The sequence below is a fragment of the Pelodiscus sinensis genome, chromosome 11 (genome assembly GCF_052426305.1).
Source record: "Pelodiscus sinensis isolate ZL-2025 chromosome 11, ASM5242630v1, whole genome shotgun sequence".
In the NCBI taxonomy this organism is placed as follows: domain Eukaryota; kingdom Metazoa; phylum Chordata; order Testudines; family Trionychidae; genus Pelodiscus; species Pelodiscus sinensis.
Genome location: NC_143062.1, coordinates 42,335,297 through 42,358,925, shown reverse-complemented (window position 1 = coordinate 42,358,925; position 23,629 = coordinate 42,335,297). Strand labels below are relative to the sequence as shown.

The following is a 23,629-nucleotide window of genomic DNA, read 5'->3' as shown; positions in this document are numbered from 1 at the left end:
TTTTAAAAAGCCTGCTAAATGACAGAATTGGCAAGGAAGGTCAGTGTCAAGATCTAACCGTCATGATGGTACCACTTTAAATATAATCAAAAGTGTGTTCCTTTGCATTACTTTCACTGCACACACTGGCATATGGTATTGCGACACGATTCCAGAAACGTAAGATGATGAAGGAGATTTGGGTGAGTGGTAAGGTCTACAGAAGTGGACACCTCTGATTGTTCATGCTAATTGGCCAGAGTTCCATTCAGTTCTCTCAAGACCCATAGGCTTACTGGGACTTCTATCACACTATAATACTTCACATCAGAATATAATTTTAAAAACTTTTTCAACTAGAGTTACTAAACCCTGGATGTAGATTTTCCAATTAGTTTCTGTTTAAACATCTGTTGGTAGACTGCATTTAACATTAGTTATTTGAGCAAAGCACAATTTGATTAGGCTGTCTGAAACCAAGCCAAAGTCTGCAAAATAATAGCTCAATTAAATTTTGTTTTGCTTTCATTTGTCTTCTACTTTCCTGAGTGTGATACAGTTGCACATAATCGAGTAAACCAATTCCTTTCAGAATGTGAAAGCTAGGTGCCTTTTCCATCCTTTTTCAAAGTTTATTTAATAATCTATTCCATTTTCTTTGCTTTGTTGAACTTCATCCTGACACAAAGTATCTTTCTTTACTCTGCCATCTGTCGTCTTAAATTTTCCATATTTTCAATTATTTGAGTTTGTGTCATTTATATTACACCTTACACAGATTAGTAATTTATAAAAGGCAGATTACATGTATTATGAATGTAAAAACATTTCAGCAGTGTAACTGTTTCCCCATATACACATTGTATGAAATATTTTGCCAACCTGACTACTAGAGAGTCATAAAACTGTCAAGTTCCAAAGCCACTTTCAAAATGGCATTTCCAATTGTTTCACTGGTATTAGCTTCTACTGATTCTTCAACATTGCACTTGTTGCCCTGAAACTTCAATATTAGCTCTAGAGATTTAAACACATGAGGCAAACAGCTGCACTCTTCAGCTCAAACAAGTAAGATCAAAATGCCTTCTTTTTTCCCCTCCTCTTTCCACAAACTGCCATAACTCAAGTATTTCTGGCAAAGTTTACAGTTTCAGAGCAAAATTCTGCTCTCTGATCCCTGCTGCAGATTTCTTATCAGCCATGCGCATCTCCAGTGCATACTCTTCTCTTGTTCACCACACAGAGAATACAAGAAAGGTCCACAGTACAGAATGCAGAGGAGAATTTTGCCTTTAGAATTAAAAAAAGGTTTTCTTGATATGTAGATAAGTGTATAATTAAAACTTCAAGTGAATATTAGCTTGTTCTTTATTATCTTTGATAGAAAGAGTACACCTTTTTCTGATTCTGGAAAAATCCCTTTAAAAGACTTTTAATGAAAGTGCATTTATTTTGCACACTTTTTTTCTATTTCAAAATGTGAACACAAGACAAGCTGAAGTATGTATTTGGCAGGGTCTTCTTTACTATGTGTTGCTGAAAGCTTTATGTACTACTGTATTGTTTAAGTAGTTAAAATCTGGTGCTTTACTGTAGATACGATAGTGGCATTTCTTAGCTTGAAATTTACTTCAGCTCTGTAATAATGCAGCATTTAAACATACTAATAAAACAAAATATCCCTGGAAATTAAGGCAGATAAAGTCCATGAAAGTTCAGAACGGAATATGTCCTATTTAAAATGTAGAAAGCTACTAAATATGACAACCATCTGATGTATGAAAATTATTCAGAACAAAAACAGACAGTCTGGAAATAGCTGGGATGACTTCATTTCGACAGAATTACCCAAATCTGTTTCTAATATACACAGTACACATAATAAATTTTTACAATATGACCAAAAAAAACAAACTTAATAAATGTTCCCGATCTTTTGTTACAAAAGCATGCTATAGCCGTGATATGTTTATAATATTTTGTTCATGATATCATAGCTGAGTAACAAAAGCTAGGCAACACAAAAACAGTTACTAGGTATGACTTCACCTTACAACTACTGTAATTACATCAATGCACACATTGCCTGAGTGTACATTTTCCAAACTGCTTTTCAGTGATTACATTTAACAATTACTTAAAGTGTGTTTGACTAATATTCCCCTTTTCTCCATCTCTTAGGCATCAGTTTGGAAGCTGGAGATTTCTATTACAAGTGCTATTCCCCCCCACAATTATCCTCATACATCCACATAGCAGGAATCATTGGAATAATTAAGAGTTTTTATCCTATTTCCTTCATTCCTGGTTATTTGACAAGTGCCTGAAAACTCTTTTATATAAAAAAAAAAAAATCTGGAGGAAAACAGAAGCAGTCTTACGATCGCAGAAGTTTTTGTTTCCCCCATCCTGCCCTCCTCCCACGACCAAACTTTTTAAGCATAAACCCTGCATACATGGCCTTAAAACTCTCTGCTTTACTATCTCAGATGGCTTTCCTTCCTGGGCATCTTGCCAAATGGACCGGACTGCCCCTCATTGGCACTTCTGTTCTATGGCACTTGCACCAACTGCTGTTATTTTAAGCTTCAGGAAATTTTCTAACCACTGGATAGGCTCCAGCACTGTGCACTAATAAGTTGCAGATTGAAGCATTCTAGTGTGCATGTGTCAGAATAGTGCCATGGGTTGTAGCAGAGGAGGAAAAAAAACCCAACAAAAACCAAAACAAAACAGTAGTTCAAAAATGTTGCCTATTCAGATTGACAGACAAGTGACCTCTGCACTTCATCAGAAATTCCTGCAGACTTACAAAATAAAGGAGTTTGCTTTTATCACACACACTGAGACACTGAAAAATGGAAACAGGACATCACTTGACCTTAGGTTGCCCCCTTTTAAACCACAGATTAATAGTATGGATAAAAACTCTAAATCAACTTAAGATGTATTTAAAAAGGTGCCTTTTCTGTTTTGGGGGTGATTTTTTTAGACTCTAGATTTATTTTACAATGTAAAGACAGACAGACTATTAACTTCTGTAACTGAAAACTATCATTCTCAAATGTTAATTGTTTGAGTATCTTCTACATGGAGTTCAAAAATTTCCTATACTTTACTTGCATCAGGAAATAATAAGCAAGCATTACTCACTCAGGACTCAGGACTGAGTCACAAATATTTGTTTATATTAAGAGAACATGAAAATCCATTTTACACAGCTTTAAGAAACTGTTAAGACTTTGAACTCTCTTTCACTGTAAGAAATTTAAAAAACTTTTGCTCTTTTAAAGTTAAAAAAAAAATCAACAAAACCCAGATGTATTACCTCCTTACAATATCATTAGCTCCCGAATATAACTCTCCTGTTAGTGATCCCTACACAATAGATTTCTTTGCTTAATGAAATTACTTTTCAAATTTTTCTACACTCAGTGCTAGGTACTTTTAAATTTCAATCTTTTCACATCCTTGAACTCTCATCAACATTTTTTCCAGACTGTGTCAATAAAATTGATTACTTGCAGTTCCAAATGCTGTTCTGCACATGGAAATAAAACCATTTGTTTTAAAGTATTTTCTGAAGAGAGAAGAACTTAGCAATCCTATATACAAGATCTACGAAAAGCAAACCTCAACCAGACAAAAGAAAGTCATGTTGTAATTTTAGTATGCTGGAAATAGTGACTAAATTCCTGATACACAAATCATGAACATCACGGTTGCTGAACTGATTGATACATCTTCCTGTGAGATAGAAATGATCTTTTTGGATCATTAATATGTTCATTAATACAACAGCAATTCTAACTCGCTGTACTTAAAACACTGTACTATATCTCAAAAGTGACTTGATAGCTTTATTGTGATCATATATTTAAGGACCTCTATCTACACCGTTGTTGAGATGCCTCATACCTACAAGCAATCTGTTGCTTTTACAAGTTTAATCTAGGTATTAAGGAGGTGATTGTGGAACCATGTCGATATAACATCTCCAACCCAGCTGTACATCATATAAACCACTATAGGTGGTGGCAGTCTCCCATGATTCCTAGCAATAGTGCATACCTTTAACTCCCTAATCTGTAATACTACAAAATACTGCTCTCATTTTTCCCCGGCACACAAGTGGACTATCAGCAAGGGTCCGACAGTGTTATTCCTAATTACCTTTTTTTCACTCTTGATCCTGTGGCTCTCATAATTAGTTACCTGGGGCTGCAATCCAATTTGAAGTGATGACAAGAAAGTGATCCATGAAAAAGTAATAAGTTAAATCCAATTTCAGCCTTCCTCTAATTAAATGCACATGGAACTAATGACTCAAACCCTACCATTTCAGTGATAATGGTAATTAGCGAGGTGGGAGTCACTCTCTTTTTTCAACTCTGTAGGTGTAAACCACAAGGTAAAATGGCAGGAGCACTCTTAATTACCTGTGTCATTTTGTCAGCAATTTACACATTTCTGACCAGTCAAGAACGTTTCGTTTGTTTTCTTCTGCCATGATGTTTGTAAAAAACTCCAAGCCATGTTCTGACACATAGTTAGCCCCAGACCACTCTAAACAATCAGCTTAAAAATCACATTTCCAAAAATATTTCTATAGATGTTTAAGCTATAACGGAGAAAAACCTGTTTAGAAACTGATCTCTGGGTGGTCTAATAGCACAGAGGGTTGGGAATGAGGGTTCTTGGATTATACTCCTGACTGAGTCTTAGGATGGGTCTACACTGCAATTAGAGGTGTGACAGCCCATGCATATTTACCAGAGGTAGCTTTGCTCTATCTACCTCAGGTACCACTAGCAGTGAAGCTATGGCTATACAGGCTATCGGACAGGTTAGCTGCTCAAATACATGCCCATTAGGGAGTTTTGGATATAGACTCAGGTAGCCACACCATGATAGATTACCCATCTATAAAATGAAAATAATACTTGCTGACCATACACTGTATTGCCTGCTCTCACAGTATTTAGCAGAGGCAGTGTTTATTATTTGTGTTATCCATAGACTAGGACCCCATTGTGCAAGGTCCCATACAAACAGTTTTCCTAACTGCTGGAGTCACATAATTACATGAAAAAAAAATCACATTTCTCCTTTAAGAAAAATTTGCTAGTTCTCCTGGTTGGCAACAGAGGCAGAATACAATGCATTATAAAAGCTCAAAAACAAGACACACACACACACACACACACACACACACACACACACCCCTATGTTGATTTTATCAAATGAATGGAGTTATTAAACCCCTTTAATAAAAATAACACAATGGAAGCCAGTAAAAAAAAACAAAAAAAACCCCTCAAATACAAAATGAAAAATTCAAATGGAGGCTACTGAAATTTTTACTAGGAAAATCAGGAGATGTTTGAAGGGTGAAATCTTGGCCCCAGTGAAGGCAATAACAAAACTACCATGAACTTCCATGTGGGGTCAGGATTTTACCCCAAACCTGTTAAAGAATGTCAGATGTATATTTATGAATTACAAATAAATAAAGTTCTAATTAAAACAAACAAATCCCAGTTTCTCCTTTATTTAACTGCTAAGATCTGAGCTCAGGGATCTTTATCACAAGTTAAATGTACCACTAATACCTAAAATGTATGCAGGTCCCTGTACTGCTAGTTACGCCAGCTGTTGCACAAGAAACACAGAACCTTGCACAAGGGTATAATTATTTTTCATTTCACCTTTAACTGCATGCTGAGTTGCCAGTTAAATTTCTAATTTCATTACTGCTAATTTCTACACCTTGGGTGTTGTTTTCCCCCCCTCTTGTCCTTATTTATTTCTCATTATATTGATAAAAGGTACCAAATATGATACATGGGGCATTAAGCTAAAGAACAGCCTAAAGCATGCTTTATATTGCACCAAACAGGGATGCTAAGGTGAAAAAAATAACCTGATCAAAAACTCTGCCAAATAAACAGAACCCTTCACTGTCAACATTAAAACAAACAAACAAACAAAACAAAACAAATCTTGGTATATCTCACAACTTTTTATCTACCACATACTGATTACCATTTAACCTGAAAAAAAATGAATCAGCTAGTCAGTTTAAAATGCAAAATCCTGCCCATGACTTTCTAAATCTGTTTTCAGCCGTAATGTCCAACTTTCAATTCAATGTAACACACATTTACTACTACTTTTTTCAAAGAATATTTTTAGCACTGCCAAAATACACATGCACTTTTACTTTCTTGGGAGAAAATGTGTCTCTTGATTTGTTTCCAAAGTATGTATTCATGCCAGCAACTAAAATGCTTAAAGAACCAAAATGAATAATCACCATGAGAAATCATCTATTAAACCTGTAAATTTTAATCAATAAATAATCTATTAAACCTACAAGTAAATTTGCCTTGGCTTGGTACAATGTATGAATTCTCACGGCTCTGCGCATAACTGGATGGCTCAAATAATTGTTTCATATATTAAAGGAAATATGAACATCCATGGCACTTGTAAGATATGCTTTAATCTTTATCCCTTCCTCATCTAATTTTTGTGGTTTTTAACTCCCCCCTCCTGCTGTCAATTGTTGGCTATTAAATCTATTCCTTAGCTTTCAATTTTCTTTTGTTTGTATCATCAGGCTGTGAAACTGGATGTCACTGCCAAATATAAGGCAAGAAAGTGTGAGATATGCTCAAAATATGAGTCATAGAATATTTGGAGATTTATTTTTTAAGCTATCAGAAGAGCACATCACCCCTTCTCTAGCAAAGTTCTCATACACGGAACATTTAAAATTTCCTAAAACCGAACCCTGGCTGTAGTGATTGAGGTCAAGAAATATTGAAAATGATCAGTTTAATAACATGCTTTTGCGTGAAAACTATTCAAGGTACGATGTCCTAATGAGAACATAGAATCCCAGAGTGTATTTAAATGCTATGGGTATTTTATCAGTGAATCACAAGGTATATGAGAAATTATTCTCAGCAAGGTGAGAACAAATTAACTTCATAGCACTGTACTAGACTAATTTTCCACATATGTTTGTGCCAGTCCAGTTTACATGACAAAGCCTCCCAGCCAGTATTAAATTAGAGAGCCTGAGACTGACTGAGATTTCACTTAGCAATATTCTGCAGCAACCATAAATCGTATGCGTATGAACTACATTCAGTATTCCTATCAAGCTTGCCTAACCTCCCTGCCTGTCAACTGGTGAACTCAGGGGTGGGCAGGGCCACAAAGCATCTTATTAACAGAACCAACATTCTAGATTAACTTCTTCCCTTCCCCCCACATTCAATAGAAATAGAGCCCTAGATAATACCCATTAAAGAGTTTTTCAGCAGTGCCTTTGCCAACCATGTAAAAAAGCAGAGCAAAAGAACATTCTGTAATGGACAAAAACAAGTAACATCCCATAAACACCATAACTACCCACAAGGATTAAAGTTATGTCATTTACAAAGTGCAAAGCAACTTGATTCATTATTTAAATAAACTTTCTAAAATGGGCATATTTGGGGGATGGAAACTATCCAGGCCAATTTTGTAAACTGTATGACAGAAATTATGCATCCTATTTCGAGCAATGTGATCAGGCAGATGATATGCGTGTGTTTTTCTCAATAATCTCAAACTAATGCTCTAGGGTGGGGGGGGAGTGTTTTGTTTTTTTGAAATAATACATTCTCATTTTACCAAAGCACTCAGGGTCTGTTATATGCAAGAAGACTTGTAGTATGTTTAAGACTGCAAAAGCTCCAGGAACGAGGGGAAAAAAGAATGGGCAGTCATTTGAATCAGTGAGTGACAGGCTGGGCCAGCTCTCTGTATACATTAATAAATTAGAATTTTAATTGTGTCTCTGACTGCCGGAGCTGCTCCAGTACTTTAATATGTACCAACAATTGGCTATGTTATGGAATCTGCAATGTGGCCTTCACTGTTGACCTCTGCAACACAATTCCCAGTCTGACTACGGAAACTGTTTGGTTTGATCCTTTCAACTTATTTGAATCCTGACAAATAAGCTCACAGCTGAAAGGTCAACACAGTCATATTTCATCCTCTGGAGCTATTCTTAAGACATCTGCACAACAAAGCACTTCTTTTACTACCTGACACTGGACCTAGCCAGCACAATATCTCATTAAAAACGTCCCCAGTGGAAGAGTCTATTAAAAGGCATATGGATCAGCTATGGATTTACCAAATACAGTGTTTTTGGAAGTGTTAATATAACAGTTTGGATTAAAGTGCTCCACACTTGCAGTAAAATGTATATTTGCCCATTGACAAAACAATTCATATTTTCCAAAGGAATAACAGTGAAGATATATTGTCCGGCAGACAAAGCACAATGTTAGGAGGCTGGAATGCATGTGCCCTAATCCCACTTCTAAATAATTTCCCTCTCTGAATCTAAGCAAGTGAGTCAAGCTGTCTGCCTCAGTTTCCCCATCCAACACTATGTTAATGATATTTACTTATTAGATACGCTTCCTGGAGACATTCTGGGGATTAATATTTGCAAAGTGCTTTGAAGATAGAGTCACTACTTAAATGCTACAAGTTCTCATTATCACACCAAATTTTTCAGTTAACACTTAATGCTTCTTCAGACAAAATTCTCAATGAATTTACTGGGAGCTGTACTTGAATAAGGACTGCAGCATTTGTTCCATACGATTTATTTTCAAGATCTATGATGATGTTGGCTTTTCATATTTTACTTCAAATTTAAAGACAAAAGAATCTATGCTTGGGGAAGAAAAATAATCCGAATCACATATACGCAATGAAAGAACTAATGCTCTCAGAGAACTAGAGTTGATAGAACATCAACTTTAAAAAAAAGAGAGAGAGCAACGCAGACCCAAGTTTGACAGTACGCTATGGCAACAGAAACAAACAAACAAAAAAACTAAAAAAAGACCAATATAATTTTCAGCTACAAAAGCAGAAAAATCAGAGTACAGAACACTGAGAAAATAGCCCCTCTCTGTAGGACTTTGATGTGACTGCACCTGAACTCTTGCCAGAAACCCCTTACCGACAGAAACACATTAAGAACCCAGAATTCAGAAAAGAGTAATAAAAACTATAATCAATAATAAATAAGAAAAATGATCAGGGGTCTGGAAGGACTGATTTGTTAGACTAAAGCTAAAGAATTAAATATGTACGGTTGGACCACAGAGACAGCTATGTAGGGGACATGATGACATCTTCACATCTGAAAAGCGTGAACACGAAAAGGGAAAAGGAATTGTTTAGTGTGCTACAAGGACTGTAATTTAGACAAATGGGATGAAATTAAGAAAAGGACAGTTTAGGAACCAGGGAATACTTCCCAACTGTCATGTTATGTTATGGAACAGCATTCTAAGGAAAGTGATGAAAATCCCACTGTTACTTCAGGCTTCTAAATACCAGACTGGCAAAAATAAAAGGAAATGTAATGTAGGTAACAATCCTAAATTGTCATTAAACCAGATGAACTATTTGGTTTCTCTTATGTCTAGCTCCCATAATTTAGCCCTCTTGACTCGTAAGCTAAAAAAAACCCCAAACACCCTCACACATTAATGCATCTATATACCTTTTATTTGGAGATGGTCTATTGGTTTTAGCCTTCTGAATTTGTAACAATACTGCAAAGCTTAATAATGATTAGGATCCCTAGAGAAACTGCAAATAATGTACCCCCTCTTGGAGCGCTACATACCAAAATACAGTAAAAAATGATAAGATGTCCTAATGGAGTCACAGTACTCTTGATATAGCAAATCCATGGTTTGGGTGAACATGGAACATAAACAGAACAGTCTTTGAATACAAATGTTCAAGTTGTACCACAATAACAGACTAGTATAACAAAAATCATTCTCTTTTGTGATAAACCTTCTCCACCACTTCCTAATAAAGATATGTTGTCAAGGAGCCTACATTATGGGCAGGATTTTCAAAGCACCCAGCATTGACCTAACCGTTCCGTCAGAAGCTAACGGGAGTTTGGCAATGACATTAATTGGAAGCTTTTAAGGCCAAAGCAGAGAACTTTGAAAATCTCAGCCTAAATTGATACACTACATTGTCCCTTAACTTTAATTAGTAATGTATTTGCACATGCGTGCGCGCACACACACCTTTCTTACCTGAAGGGCTGGTTGCTTGTCATTCCTCTTGGGTGACTTTAATCCACTAACTTGCTGCTGCTGCTGCAGTAGAAACTGTCGGGCCACCTGCAGAGCCTAGAAGAAAAGAATTTTAAAAATTGAGTTTGTACTGTGCAAAATTTGGGAAGCTGCATGCATAGTATTTGATCAGGACACCCTTTGAACATCAGACACTGATCAACTCCCAGAAGGACGCTCACCAAAGAAATCCTGAGGTATGTTTGTGCTCACAATACAGTGGCTTTCTATTAAAAATCTGAGCACTCACATACAACATCATGGGACATACCAGTTATCTCCCATTTTAACCATAGGGAAATATGGACATAGCAGACTTACTGCTACTATGTTGTAACTGTGGGTAACTGCTGATTTTTCCATGGTGACCACTGTGGATTTAATTAACTCTAGGTAGCTGGAAAGGCCCAGACATCCCATCAGACTGGCTTTGATGTTGGATGCTGGGCAAATGGCTTACTATAAAGAATTACCAGCCTTCATGGTCTTTGTGTCCCCAACTGGGCCATTGCAGTTTGGCGTATCGACAGCAAAGCAGAGCAGTTAACTGGATTCTCCCTTCTAGCTGTGCAAAGGTAAGTGTGGAAGAGGAAAGAGAAAAACAGCCCAAGAAGAATATGCTGTAACCCTTGTCCCAAAAACAGTCTGACAAGATTGAGGCACATCAACAACAGAGCCTATAAGCAAGCTTCAATGGGAGGTGAGTAAAGAGGAACCAGAGAAAGTCATGCCTTGAAGAGGGGACTCAAGACTGAGGCATGATTCCTGGGGGGGAAGTGAGACATGCATTGGGTAGCGTTGGAAATACGCTCCCAATTGCAAGAAAGGGGCTCAGAACTAGAGCCAGGTAGCTGCGAACAGCCTGTTTGATGAGGTGGGGGAATAAAAGAGAGGAGACACACACTGGCAGGGCTTAGGACAGATGTTGTGGGGTCTGGGGTGGCCCAGCTCCAAGCCCTGGAATGGGAAGGGCCTCAGATGGAAACAGTAGGGGCTAGGGTCGAATGTCCCCCAGCCAGCCCTTCGACATCATGAAGCATGCGCCACTCTGGGGTTCTGGCAGCGATTCAGAGGGTCTGGGGCACTTGCTGCTGCCATGGTAATGGTCGGCCAGGAACCCCAGGCCCTTTTAAATCGCTGGGTTCCAGGGCAGCTATCCTCTCCTGCTCTCCCCACTACTGGCACCCCTGGAAAGTGGGAAGAATATCCTTCTGCCAAGCTCATTTGCAAACACTTGGCGCACTCACCAGCATTTCAGATGTGAAGGAGAGGGCCATGGGAGATAGCCTGCCTGCAAGAGCCAGGAGACAAAGACTGTCTGCAGGGAGACATCTGGAAATTAAGATGCCTCGAAGAATTGCCTGGGACTGTAGCCTGCTGGCTCAGTGGAGGATTCACCATTGCTGGACTCAGGGTTTCTCTGTCTCCTTGGAGATGTTCAGTACATGTGTAGGTGTAGAAGTGGGCAGACTGAAGACTTCATTAATGTAAAATAAGAAAAATGGTCCCTGTGCAAGATGTCTGTATGGAAGGAGGGAGTGTGACTGCCACACTCTGACTGCATATGCTCCTGGAGACATTTAATTAATGCACCTTCAATAGAGGAATGACATTTGTTTAGGGGGTCTCAGTACTGGCATACGTTATGAATGGCTTTTTCTAAGTATAACATCTTAAAGGCACAACCTGTTTCCTAGATCAGCCAGGAAAGGCCTGGTGATGAGGAGAAATTTTCATGCGAAGGGACCCATTGACTTCAGTGGCTTGGTGGGGATGCATAGCACCTCACAGGATGCTGCCCCAAAACAGCAAGATTTTGTTCTTTTGTAACCTTTGAACACATACCTTCAGGGCCAAAGCCTGACCTCATAAAGGGGCCTGAGACAGTCATTGCAGCTGGCCCGTATGGGATTCCCTGGAAGGACAGAACCTCCAGATGGCCAACAGCCAGTAAAGCCTGCTTTTACATCTCTCCCTCCTTGTCCCCAGTGCTCATGCTGTGAGGAATCACCACTGCTTGTAGCACCACTGCACTACAGGAATCAATCTCTGGCGAATTAGTCCGTGGGGTTGCTCTAAACCAGGGTTTCTCCATCCATGGGTCTGGACCCAAAATCGGGTTGCCAGAATGTTTCAAAGGGTCATGTTGTAGCTCCTGTCGCCAGAGCTGGCCATGCTCCCCTCCCTGCTCTAGGCACTGCAAACTCCAAGGTCTCAGCGCCACTCAGGTTTGGCCCAGCCATCATGGCAATGCACATCGGGGTAGGCCAAGTCAAAGGCCATGTCTTCACTAAACAGAACCACACTGCAGTGAATGATTTTTCCAGAGTTTGATTTAGCGGGACTAGTTAAGAGACACTAAATCAAACTCAGAAGGTGCCTGTCGGCGGCCGGTACCCTTGCTCCTGCAAGAAGTAAGGGAAGGCAACAGCATCATTTGCCTGCACTCTAGTCAACTGGGTTGCAAGAAAAGAAAGTTTGAAAACCACTGCAGTGAATCAAGCTGGGAGTGGGGCAGAACAAAAGGGTCAAGATAGGGTTGGCACAAATATTTTCCTTCAGATTCATCAGCACCCAGTGCTTATTGCGTGCAGCTAAGGATTTTGTCTCTCTCCTTTCCCTGGATTTCAGAGGAAGAGGAAGGTGCACACTGGGTTTTAGAAAAGCACTCAGCCCCTTCCAGAATTAGGTGCTTGGAGTGCTCTGCGTTTTGCTGTAGCCTGGCTGAATGCTTGAATTGACAGTACACTATGGAGGAGACCCTCCCCCATATCCTGCCTTCTTTTCACATCACTGTTTTCAATATGCACTTTAATAACAAGTCCTCGTCACATTCGTAAAATTTCAAAGGTGGCTGTGATTTCCAGCCGAGATTGGTGGGATAAAAATAAACATAAAACCAGACTCCAGATTTAGGGATAGCCATTCAAAGTTATGGGCACCTGCCACACACAGAAAAAATGGCATTTTGATGTGCATGTGTAGCAGAGTCCTGTGATCCTTAAAGGGGGAAAGAGCGTGAGAAGCTGTCAACTACGTGCACAAATCATATCTTCAAATAAATTGTGTGCACTCGTAGTTATGTGTGTGTGCATGGAACTACTCTGGTAGTTTAGCCTATAGAGAAAGATTCTATTGGCCATGAATTAATAAAATCCAGCAAAAATGACTGGGAGATCTTTCAGTGGAACTTGCTATGTATAGGGAAGGCAAAACATTATTTGTAGGCTTGGACAGATTAGATTTTAACTGTAAATGTTGGAAAATGTCATTTTCACCATACTCACAAAACATGGAAAATTATATTTCCATTAAAAATCATCAAAATTTACAGATAGATAAAGAAAGAAAACGCTGCTTGAGAACTTATTAAAGACTGATTTAGGGATATTTATGCATTTTGACTTGTGATGCTGACAATTTGTGTTTTTAACAGATAGCTTTAGCTTTTTGAATCCCAACACCTACAGACTTTAAATAAGTATCTAACCCCTCAATTATTTCCCACAACTGTGAAAATGTAAATCAATACAGAAAAATGCTTATATCTCATAATTTTGTGCAACTTGGAAAACGTAAAATTTTAAAATGCTTTGAAATTATATTAAAAATTAATTCCTGCACATCCAGCTATTTTTATGTAATTAATCTGGTTACTTGTTAAATTGCCTCAAACAGAGCCGAAAAGAGATTCTCACATGGTTTATGGGGATGGACAAAGAATCCTCACCTATTTAATGGGGTGTTGTGCAGCTTATTTAATTAATGAATACTTGCAAAGTGCTCTGGGTTTCTCAGACAAGAAATGCCATACAGTACATGTGCAACATATTATTATATATTAAGACTGGGTCTGCAGAAGAATAATTCCAGAGAAATGTGCAATCAAATGATCATTTTAGTTCCCAGTAATTATATTCTATAGTCCCCCCCCAAAAAAAATCCCACACAGGAGCCTCTATTTAAACATATATCAAACAATCAGCACATCCCTAACCTTTCAAGCTACAGCCTTTTTGAATAAAACATCTTCAGCTTATAGATAATATTCCAAAAAGAACCAGCCACCATATGTGTTGTCTCTTTGAAATACAGTTGCTATAGCAGACCTTGCATGCATTTCATGTGATATGATCATATTCTATCCGTTCTGGCAGCTGAGAGGTTGCACAACTAAACCTGGCTGCCAGAAATTTTTGAAGATTCCCAGAACAACTAGCCGTGCAAGAAACGACTGGTTTCTACTCAAGCTGGCCGTGAAGCTCTCTGCAGCCAGGCTGCTGATGGCTGTGATCATGAAGCCTTAAAGCCGCTCTCTCCAAGCGGAACAGTCCTGCCCTGCAGCTGGGGAGCCACACACTGTATGACCCAAGCTCAGGGCTTTAGTCAATTAGCTGGTCAGGTGGAGTTTTGGAGGATGGTGGGTAGCTAAAAAGCAGCTCTCCACTCTAGGGTTGCCAGTTGTGGTTGGATGTATTCCTGGAGGATTCATCACATGACATACTCTTTCATTAAAGATTAATCTTAATTCCTGGAGACTCCAGCACAATCCTGGAGGGTTGGCAACCGTACTCCATTCCCATGCCATAGGTAAGTGCTTAAAGGGTAAAGCCTTGAGCACAGGACAACTAGAGAGCAAGTGTGAAAAATTGGGACAGCAGGTAGGGGATAAGACAAACACAGGGGCTCTCAAACTGGGGGTCACAACCCTTCTGGGGGGCATGAAGTTATTACATCGGGGTGGGGGTGGAAGGGGAGCTGCAAGCTGTCAGCCTTTACCACAATCCCCGCTTTTCCTCCAGCATTTATAATGGCGCTAAATATTTTTTAAAGTGATTTTAATTGATCAGGGCGGGCTGCACTCAGAGGCTTGCTATGTGAAAGGGGGTCACCAGTACAAAAGTTTGCAAATCACTGCTATAAAATCAGGACATCTGGTAAGCCTAACTGAGCAAGGACAGAGCCAAACCCTTGCTCAGCTGGCCACTCTCCTTCCCTACCATCTCCAGCTGCTGAGATCCCTGCAACTGCATGAGGGCAGAACTGAACCTGTTTACTTTATGCAACTCTTTCCTGTCTCTTCACAAGTACCAGCAGATGAGCCTGAAATCCTCCTCACAACTCCTCCCCTGCTCCTTGCACTGAGAATTAGTGGTGTGGGGGCAGGAGGTGACAAAGTTTTCAGAGCAACCCCGCAAGCTTATGCTCCAATAAATCTGTTAGTCTATAAGGTGCCACAGGACTTCTCATTGTTTATGCAGATTCAGACTAACACGGCTACCCCTCTGATACTTCCCACAGGGAGAGACCAGTATGGGGAGAGAGCAGAAGAGAAGCACACAAATCAGGTTGGGGAAGCAAAGGGTGAGAACAGCAGGTGAGTTGCAGGAGGGAGACACAGAGAATATGTCAGAGGGAAGGAAGAACAAAAGGAGGAAGGAAGAGACCATACCACAGGGCAACAAACACTGAGTAATGGGGCCATCTTGGGGCAAGCAATCGAATGTGGCACCAAGCAGCATTTTCTGTATCTTCTCCTGTGAATGACTTAGTAAGCAAGAGAGACCAAACAACAGAAGAGCCTGTCTCTAAAACAGGGAATGTTGCCTATGGTGAGGAATGGCTCTCAAGTAGGGCGCTTACTGCGAGCTGCACCAAGACACCTGTAGGTTTCCAGCAGTACAACTTTTCCCCACTCCCTTAGTCTTCCTCCAATTTTTTTCCTCAAATTCTCACTCCACCCTCACCTATGAGCCACCCCGCTCGGCTATGTCACTTTGAAGTCTAATCCACAGTCATCATCACACGTGTAGGGAAGGGAAAGGGTGTGTGTGTGTGTGTAAAAGAAAAAGATGGTTAGCTTAGCAGGGAAAGCACTAGCCCTCTTTTTCCCTTCCTCCAGAAGCTATTTCAAGCCCATTTGGAGCGCCTTTGGAAATTAAATTTGCTGATCTCAATTTAACCCCAGTGAACAGCAGCCATCACCACACGCGCACTCATCACTGAATACCATCCGACAATCACTCCTCGAGAGACAGTTTCAGCACTAGCTCAGTTCTGGATCGCCTCTCTCCTGCAGACACGCCTGCACAAGGCTGAGATTTACAGGTTGGCTTGAGAAACCTCTTGGGGCTGCCAGTACCGTACAACAAGCCAGGATAAAAGGAGAAATTAAGGTGAGAGTGAATTCAGTCCCTCAGCCATCAATGGCACAAAGATTCGCCATCAAGACCGTTTCTGAACACATCATCTCCTGAGTAGAAGGCACCTTTTTATTTATACAGGCAGTCGCCGGGTTATGTACAAGATAGGCACTGTAGGTTTGTTCTTAAGTTGAATCTGTATGTAAGTCGGAACTGGCATCCAGATTCAGCCGCTGCTGAAACTCATCAGTTTCAACAGTGGCTGAATCTGGACACCAGTTCTGACTTACATACAGATTCAACTTAAGAACCCCAGGCGTCCCCAAGTCAGCTGCTGCTGAAACTGATTAGCAGCTGATTCCAGGAAGCCTGGGGCAGAGCAACTCTGCCTCGGGCTTCCTGTAGTCAGCCACTGGTCAGTTTCAGCAGCAGCTGACTTGGGGACGCCTGGGGCAGAGCAGCTGGGGTGCTGCTGGGTTGGTCCAGTAGCGCGGCCGCTCCTCGGCGCTACTGGACCAACCCAGCAGCACCCCAGCTGCTCTGCCCCAGGCGTCCTGATTCAGCCGCTGCTGAAACTGATCAGCAGCGGCTGAATCAGGACGCCTGGGGCAGAGCAGCTGGGGTGCTGCTGGGTTGGTCCAGTAGCATCAAGGAGCGGTGCTGCGGGACCAACTGGCAGCGCCGCACCTGCTCTACCACAGGCCCCGGGCTTTGCTCCACGTCTCCCTGGTCTGCTGGGGGCGGGGGCACTAGCTGCGTCCCCCCCCAGCAGACCAGGGAGACACGGAGCAAAGCCGTGGAGGACCCGGGCCGGACCCGCGGCGCTTCCAGCTGATCCAGCTCAGCTGATCCAGCTGGAAGAGCCGCGGGTCCGGCCCTGGGTCCTCCGCCGCTTTGCTCAGCGTCTCCCTGGTCTGCTGGCTCCCCCAGCAGACCAGGGAGATGGGGAGCAGCTTTTCTCGCCCCGGAGGAGGCGGGCGGCGGGACCAGGCGTCCCGCCGCTCCAGTCCTCCGGGGCGAGAAAATCCCCGTTCGTTCCTGCGGATCCGACATAAGTCGGATCCGCGTAACTCGGGGACTGCCTGTACATGAATTCAGTGCTAATAGGGCGCTAGATTGTCACCGAAGGAGAGGAAAAAAAAGGCCTTTACCAATCTGTGGACCTATTATTACACAGCTATCTTCCTCTTGCAGGCCTGCTCACCCATCTTGTTCAACAGGGAATGAGAGAGTAGTTCCTTACCCCATATCTGATACTTGCTTCTGCCAAGACTGGAAGCAGAGGTCCTGGTACTGCTAACTGCCAGCTGTGAGAAAAGCTTTGGCGACATGACATGGTTGCCTCTGTGTCAGAAAGTGGACCGAGCCCACCTCAAGCTCATTTCACACAGACCCCAAACAGTCAGCACGCTCTTTTGTAAGTGTGCAGTGGTCAGTGTGTCTACATCTAGAAAGACAATTAAATCTTGTATTTCAGAGACTTAGTAAAAAGAAACAGAGCAAGTCCCCAAGTCTTGGTGACATCGAACCCAGGGAGAGTTTTACCATCGACTTCAGCATAATGTCGATGCAGCATCTATCATCGAATGCTCCCAATGCTCAAATTATAAAAGATATAAGGGAAACACTTCACTAACCACTGAACACAATCACATGTGGGATGGAAGGCAACAGCCACTAAATACTAGCCAACTAGTTCCACACGGGGGACAGGAGGGGGACAACTTACCCCTTTTGAGATAGGCAGGGCAAGATTTTTGGTTTTTGCCAAGTTAGGCAGAATACAATTCCTCAGCTGTTTGCCCAGGACACCTATTCTCCCACAGCTGATGTTGTTGCTCTCTCTGAACACTTGCATTACGAGCAACTCATTCTTCCAATTTCCACCATAATTTTAAAGTCATAAACACAAGACTAGGGGACCAATTTTTGCTCCCAATATAAATCTGGAGAAACTCCAAAGACTTCAGAACAGCAGCAGCTGCTGATCTGAGAAGAGGATGAAAGGGTGGAAAACATTTTAGGGAAAAAGGGATAAAAACGTTTTTACAAACAGAAGGGCCATGTAAATGTGCAGTGCTGTGTACAATCGATACAGGAACAGTACATTGGAAATATTATTACAATGTCCTGCCCTCCAGAGCCTTTTGTTAACTCTTCCTCCATTGATGCCAGTGTACTAGGGAAGTAGCTCTCAAGCTGCTTTTTTCCCAATCAGACTCTATTTTTATGAAAGCAAATGAGCTTCAGTCTCACCCTCCAGGTTCTTAATATTCATATTAGGGATGTAAGAAACTAATCGACTAGTGATGCAACTAGTTGTTTCCACCACCCCTTGCTGCTTCTATCAGAGAGAGGCAACAAGGAGGGAGGAGATAACTTAAAAGCTGGTTCCCCCCAGCACCGTTTCCACGGGGAGCTGCGGATATAGAGGCACAGTGGGAAACGGCACAAGCGGGGACGGAAGCAGTCTCTGCTTGCGCTGCTTCTGTTGTGATTCTGCTTTTTAACTGTACAAGAGGCTCAGCGGGACTCTTATACATTTCAAGGGCTGAGGGCCACAGGGAGCGGGCTCCCTGTGAGGCTTCCTTTTGCAATGTACAAGATCCCAACTGGGGCTCTTATAAATTTCAAAGGCTGAGGAGCTGCAGGGAGCGTGGGGCTAGCGGGGACTCCCCCTGCTGCACTTCAGCCTTTGAACTGTACATTTCAAAAGAAAGCCCCACACTCCTTCATGCTCCCAGTGCAAAAGCGAAGGCGCCCATATAGACTAATCAAATAGTCGATGGAAATCCCATTGATTATTCGATTAGTTAATTCATCTACATGTAACATCCCTAATTCATATCGATCAGCTAATAATTAAACACCTGACTAAAAAAGGACATGCCGTTTGAGTAGCCGGGGTCTAGGTCTACCACACTTCAGCTTGTTTCTCTCCGCAAAGCTTTTCCAGATACAGTAAGACTGACTCAGACAAACTAGAGAATGACATGTGAACCCCCATGGGCCAAGGATGAACAGGTAAAGAGCTCCAGGGGGACCATACATGGAAGGGAAATAAGAGTTCAAGGGAGGCCTCCACAACCTTAATCTACCTTTCCACTCCTCTCTTAATTGAACCCACAGCCCTGAAGCAGACAGCAAATATCTTTCTTCCCTACACACGGCTTCAAATTTCCTGGGCACCACTGGTAGGGGAGGTGGGAAAGAGGGGGAGAAGAAGAAAGGGAATATTAACAGCAGAGGATATAAAGACCCTCTGCACTCAATGCTAGCACCAAAACCCCCCACGAGCATGAGTTGTCACTGAAGGGGAAACCCTGCTGAGTCCCAGCCGCTCAATATAGGGCTAACGGTGTGAAAAATAATGGCCTATGATATGAACAGGCTTGGCAGGATTAGATTTTTAATCGGTAAATGAAACTGTATCAGTAAATGTAAATGTCCATTTCACTATTCAGAGACAGAAGGGATAACATGCCCATTGGTAGTAACTGAAATTTACAGATAGGAAAAGTAAGAAAAATGCTGGAGAATTTATTGAGCTTGATTTAAGGGTATTTACTTTACATTTTGACATGTCATAGTGACAGTGTTTTAACAGTTACAGAACTTTAACTTCCTGAATCTCAACAGTCACAATCATTAATTAAATATTGTTTGACCTCTCTTCTTCCCCCGTAATTTCCCACAACTTTGAAAACTTAAATAAATAAAATTGACAGTAATGCTTAAAAATAAACACTGGTATCATCCATCAAAATTATAAAAAAATTGAGTTCTGCCAAGCATAGATATAAAGGCAATCAGAAGAGCAGATAGGACAGGCCCTTATGAATTGATGAAAGGCGTGAGAGTGAGATTTAAGTACACGTTGAAAAGTTCTCGCTGGGAATCAAAGAAAAATCTCATGTGAGAATTTGGATTTTCTGACTATCAGCACACTAAATAAAAAGATGGACAAGAGTTTTAGAGTCCCCATGCCAGCACTTTTCATATTCAATCACCACATCCCTCAAATGCCCCCTTTTCCAAGCAGGAACACTTGCTCTAGTTCCAGTGTTTCCCTAAATATTTCCCCATACATTTTGTGCCCCTGCCCATTTTTTTTTTATAGTTGATAGTTATTTCCATCAGAAATGCAGACTCGTGTCAGACAGGCCACAGAACAAGCTATGTACAATACAGAACAAAATCCTTATGTGCTTTTCAATTCCTGCATGAATCATTTTTTACAACTCTTCTTTTGGGACTTGGTCACGGATTGTGCCCCACATGTGGGCTTTGGCAGGCAGAGAGATATGCCCACCAATAAGCCCACAGTTTGAGGAAACTACTCTAAGAGAGGCGAGACAGTAGCATCTAAGCAGCATGTTTCCAGTAATCAAGGCTAGTAATGTGACAGTCTGAGGAGCATAGTTAGCAGAAGCAGTAATCCACCTGTTTGCCAGTATCACGGTCTTACCGTGATTTTAATTATGCACTTAAAAAAAGAAGAAAACAAGACCATGGCTGGGATGAGAACATTACCTCAACCCTGACTTCCAGATGTGGAGACATTCCTCCCTGATCTTGCAAGAATTATATCAAGGCATATTTCCACACAATTAGACCGTTTTTAAAAATCCCTGCAGTGTTTCAGACACAAAAAGGCTCGTCAGTATCAGATGTGGCTGTTAACAGCATTGTGGTGGCCTTCCTTGCTTCTATTCAGTCATGCCCAGGAAGGGCTTTTACGTTTTCAGATGCAGGATCATATTCAGCCAATATTTTTCTCCTCTCTCTCAGTCCCCACCTCCAGGCACCTTCATACAGTGCTCTGCTCCACACTTCCTAGGATGGGAGCTGCAGAATGCAATTACCAAGCTCTGAAGTCTGGAGACAGGACAGCTTCCGGATTTGTTAATTTCACTCCCACTCCTCCCTAACTGCATCTTTCTTCTTGGAGCAGCAGGTGGGGGTGACCAGTGTAGTGGGAGACTGGCAGCAGAGTGAGCTCTTACATTGGAATGCACCACAGAGAAGCTGAGGATCAGAAGACTCAGGGCGAACAGAGCAGGAGGCAAAAAAGGTGCAAACCAGCTGCTGCAGCACCTGGTATGCTTCCTCTAGGAGGGGCAGAACAAGGGGAGGGGCGCAGAACCAGCTAGCAAATTGTAAAGGAACAAAAAAGAGACAGTGCCCAAAGATAGGCAAAGAAAAGTGGATGTTTTCTTGTAATGTCTGATTCCTCTGCTCCTCTTAAACCATTGCTCTCAACCCCTTCCCTGCCAGGAAAACATGCAATGGCACCTCTCTCCACTTCCATTTCTCTGTCTCTCATACCCCATCTCTGATTTTTCATCTCAGCCTTGCTCTATTACTCCTCAGTTAACCCTTGTTTTTGGCTGCCCTTCCTTTCCCTATTCATCTCCTCCCCAGACCTACCTCCTCTCCTCCACTCTTCACCTGCCCTCCACCCATTTGTTGCTGCACAGTTTTCTGTGGAAGGCTAACTTTTAATAAGGGGACATAAGTCACTCTGTATATTGGTGCCGAGTGGAAGGAGAAGCTTTGATAAAAATTGATTTATTCATTAAATAAAATATGCTGATTGGATGGCCCTGATTGCCTGAATTGGGCAGATGGATGTAGCTATGCACTTCCTGAGTGATTCCTTTGCTGGAGCAATACAGGAACCAATTTATATTCTACCTATACACAGAGGAGGCCAGTTCCTCTCCCCCGCAAAAAAAGTATTTATAATTTTCACCACTATGTGCCCCTGAAACGTCTCCGAGCTTAATGGATGTCAATGGAGAAGACAAAAAGATGTGTTTTTTCCTTCCACAGGCCCAAATCCTTCCCCAAAAGCATCGCTGTGTGTGGAGAAGTTTCTCTCTGGAAATAAGGAAACATGTGGCAGAAGAAATAAGAATCCTTTCTTCCAGCATCATAGAAAAGCAGGCAGTGGAGTCCCTCCAGAACAGTCACTCTGTCATCAGCATTGGAGTATCTTCTGTAGTGCTTGTGTCCTTTCTTGGCCATCCCTGACCTAAATCCTGATGCTTCCTGACCCGCTGGCATCCCTCGCAGAGTGGGTCTGCCTGGCTCCCTAAATCCTGTCCCTGTCCAGCAGAACTATGCCGCTTCTGCTTCAAAAAAGCCTTTCCGGCATTCAGAAGAGACAAAGATTTGCCTTCACACAGCTCTGTTTGTCATTTTCAGATGTTGCCAGCTATGCAAGAACTGCTCAGAAACAATGAAAGTTGGCAGGTAGGGAGAGGAAGGGAGTTTTTGTCCTTTCCATAAATGTTGAAAGGTGAAAGAAAGGCAGCAGACAGGAAGTGAGAGAGGAGGAGAGGCAGGGCCCAATCCAGCTAGGCCAAAGGTACCAGTGAATCTAGGACCACCAATGGTAGCAAGAGACGCTAACAAAATTCTACTCTTTAGTCACGTCTGAAATCTTCCGCAGCCCTCTTACATGCAGTAATGCAGTAAAAGCACTTGTTCCACACTTCTCTCATTTATGTCAAAGACTCACCATGGAGACTTTTCAGAGCCACTCAGAAATCACCTGGTGAAAGATGCTCAAAGATCAAGACAAATTTCCCTTTCTATTGACACAGCAAAGCCCAGAATGTTTGTGGCCTATCCCAGTGAGAAAGAAGGGTTGGGCAAATGCCTCCTGATAGAATGAAACTCACCTGACAAGAGCCTTGCTTATAATGCATACTGAACTTGAACCAAACTGTCTGAAGGATGAAGAAATCTTGAGATTTCCAGACAATTTTCTCAGGCTCAAATGAATCAGCTTCTGATATTCTCCATGGTTAGCCAAAGTGAATCAGACTGTTGAATATTTGGAAGACCAGCCACTGCAGATTCTTTTGGGGCATCAGAAGTCAAGGAAATTCTCCTCCAATAAGAGGTCATGGACAAGTGGAAACAGCCTTTTGGTGGCAATGATGTGACCTGTATATTGTGTGGGGCTGCCTTCATGTTGTCCTATATAATAGGGCAAAACAGCATTCAGAGGCTCATGGAATAAAAACCCAATTTTCAACATGGCAAAAATGTGAAAAAAGCCTTAAGTTCTCTACTCGTACTAATACTGTTTTTACAAATTCAGTAATTATCTGGGGATCGAAAACACAGTGGCAAAACCTGCATGTAACAAACTATTATCTAGATTAGTTGAGACTTGTGAAGACTGTAGGAACTTTCAAGAGACTGTCCATTAACAACTGAAAGGCACTGACTACTGAAAGGAATAATTTTAACGACACGTATACATTACTGGGTTCTGAATTATCTGTAACCACTCAGGAAGAAGACTTC

The 23,629-nt window shown here is 41.7% G+C and overlaps 1 protein-coding gene across 47 annotated transcripts in view; it reads right to left on the bottom strand.

The window, feature by feature from the left end:
* The window catches only part of FOXP1 (forkhead box P1), a 561,728-nt gene that overhangs the window by 138,701 nt on the left and 399,398 nt on the right, over window positions 1-23,629 (bottom strand). For 40 of the 47 annotated variants that reach the window (XM_075938629.2, XM_075938606.2, XM_075938609.2 and 37 more), the window contains one exon: window positions 10,116-10,220. The exons of 2 other annotated variants lie outside the window; for them this stretch is intronic. In XM_075938629.2, coding sequence (XP_075794744.1) covers window positions 10,116-10,220 — 105 coding nt within the window. The remainder of the gene's footprint in view (window positions 1-10,115; window positions 10,221-23,629) is intronic. 5 more of the 47 variants (XM_089781252.1, XM_075938630.2, XM_075938633.2 and 2 more) reach the window with 1 other exon arrangement.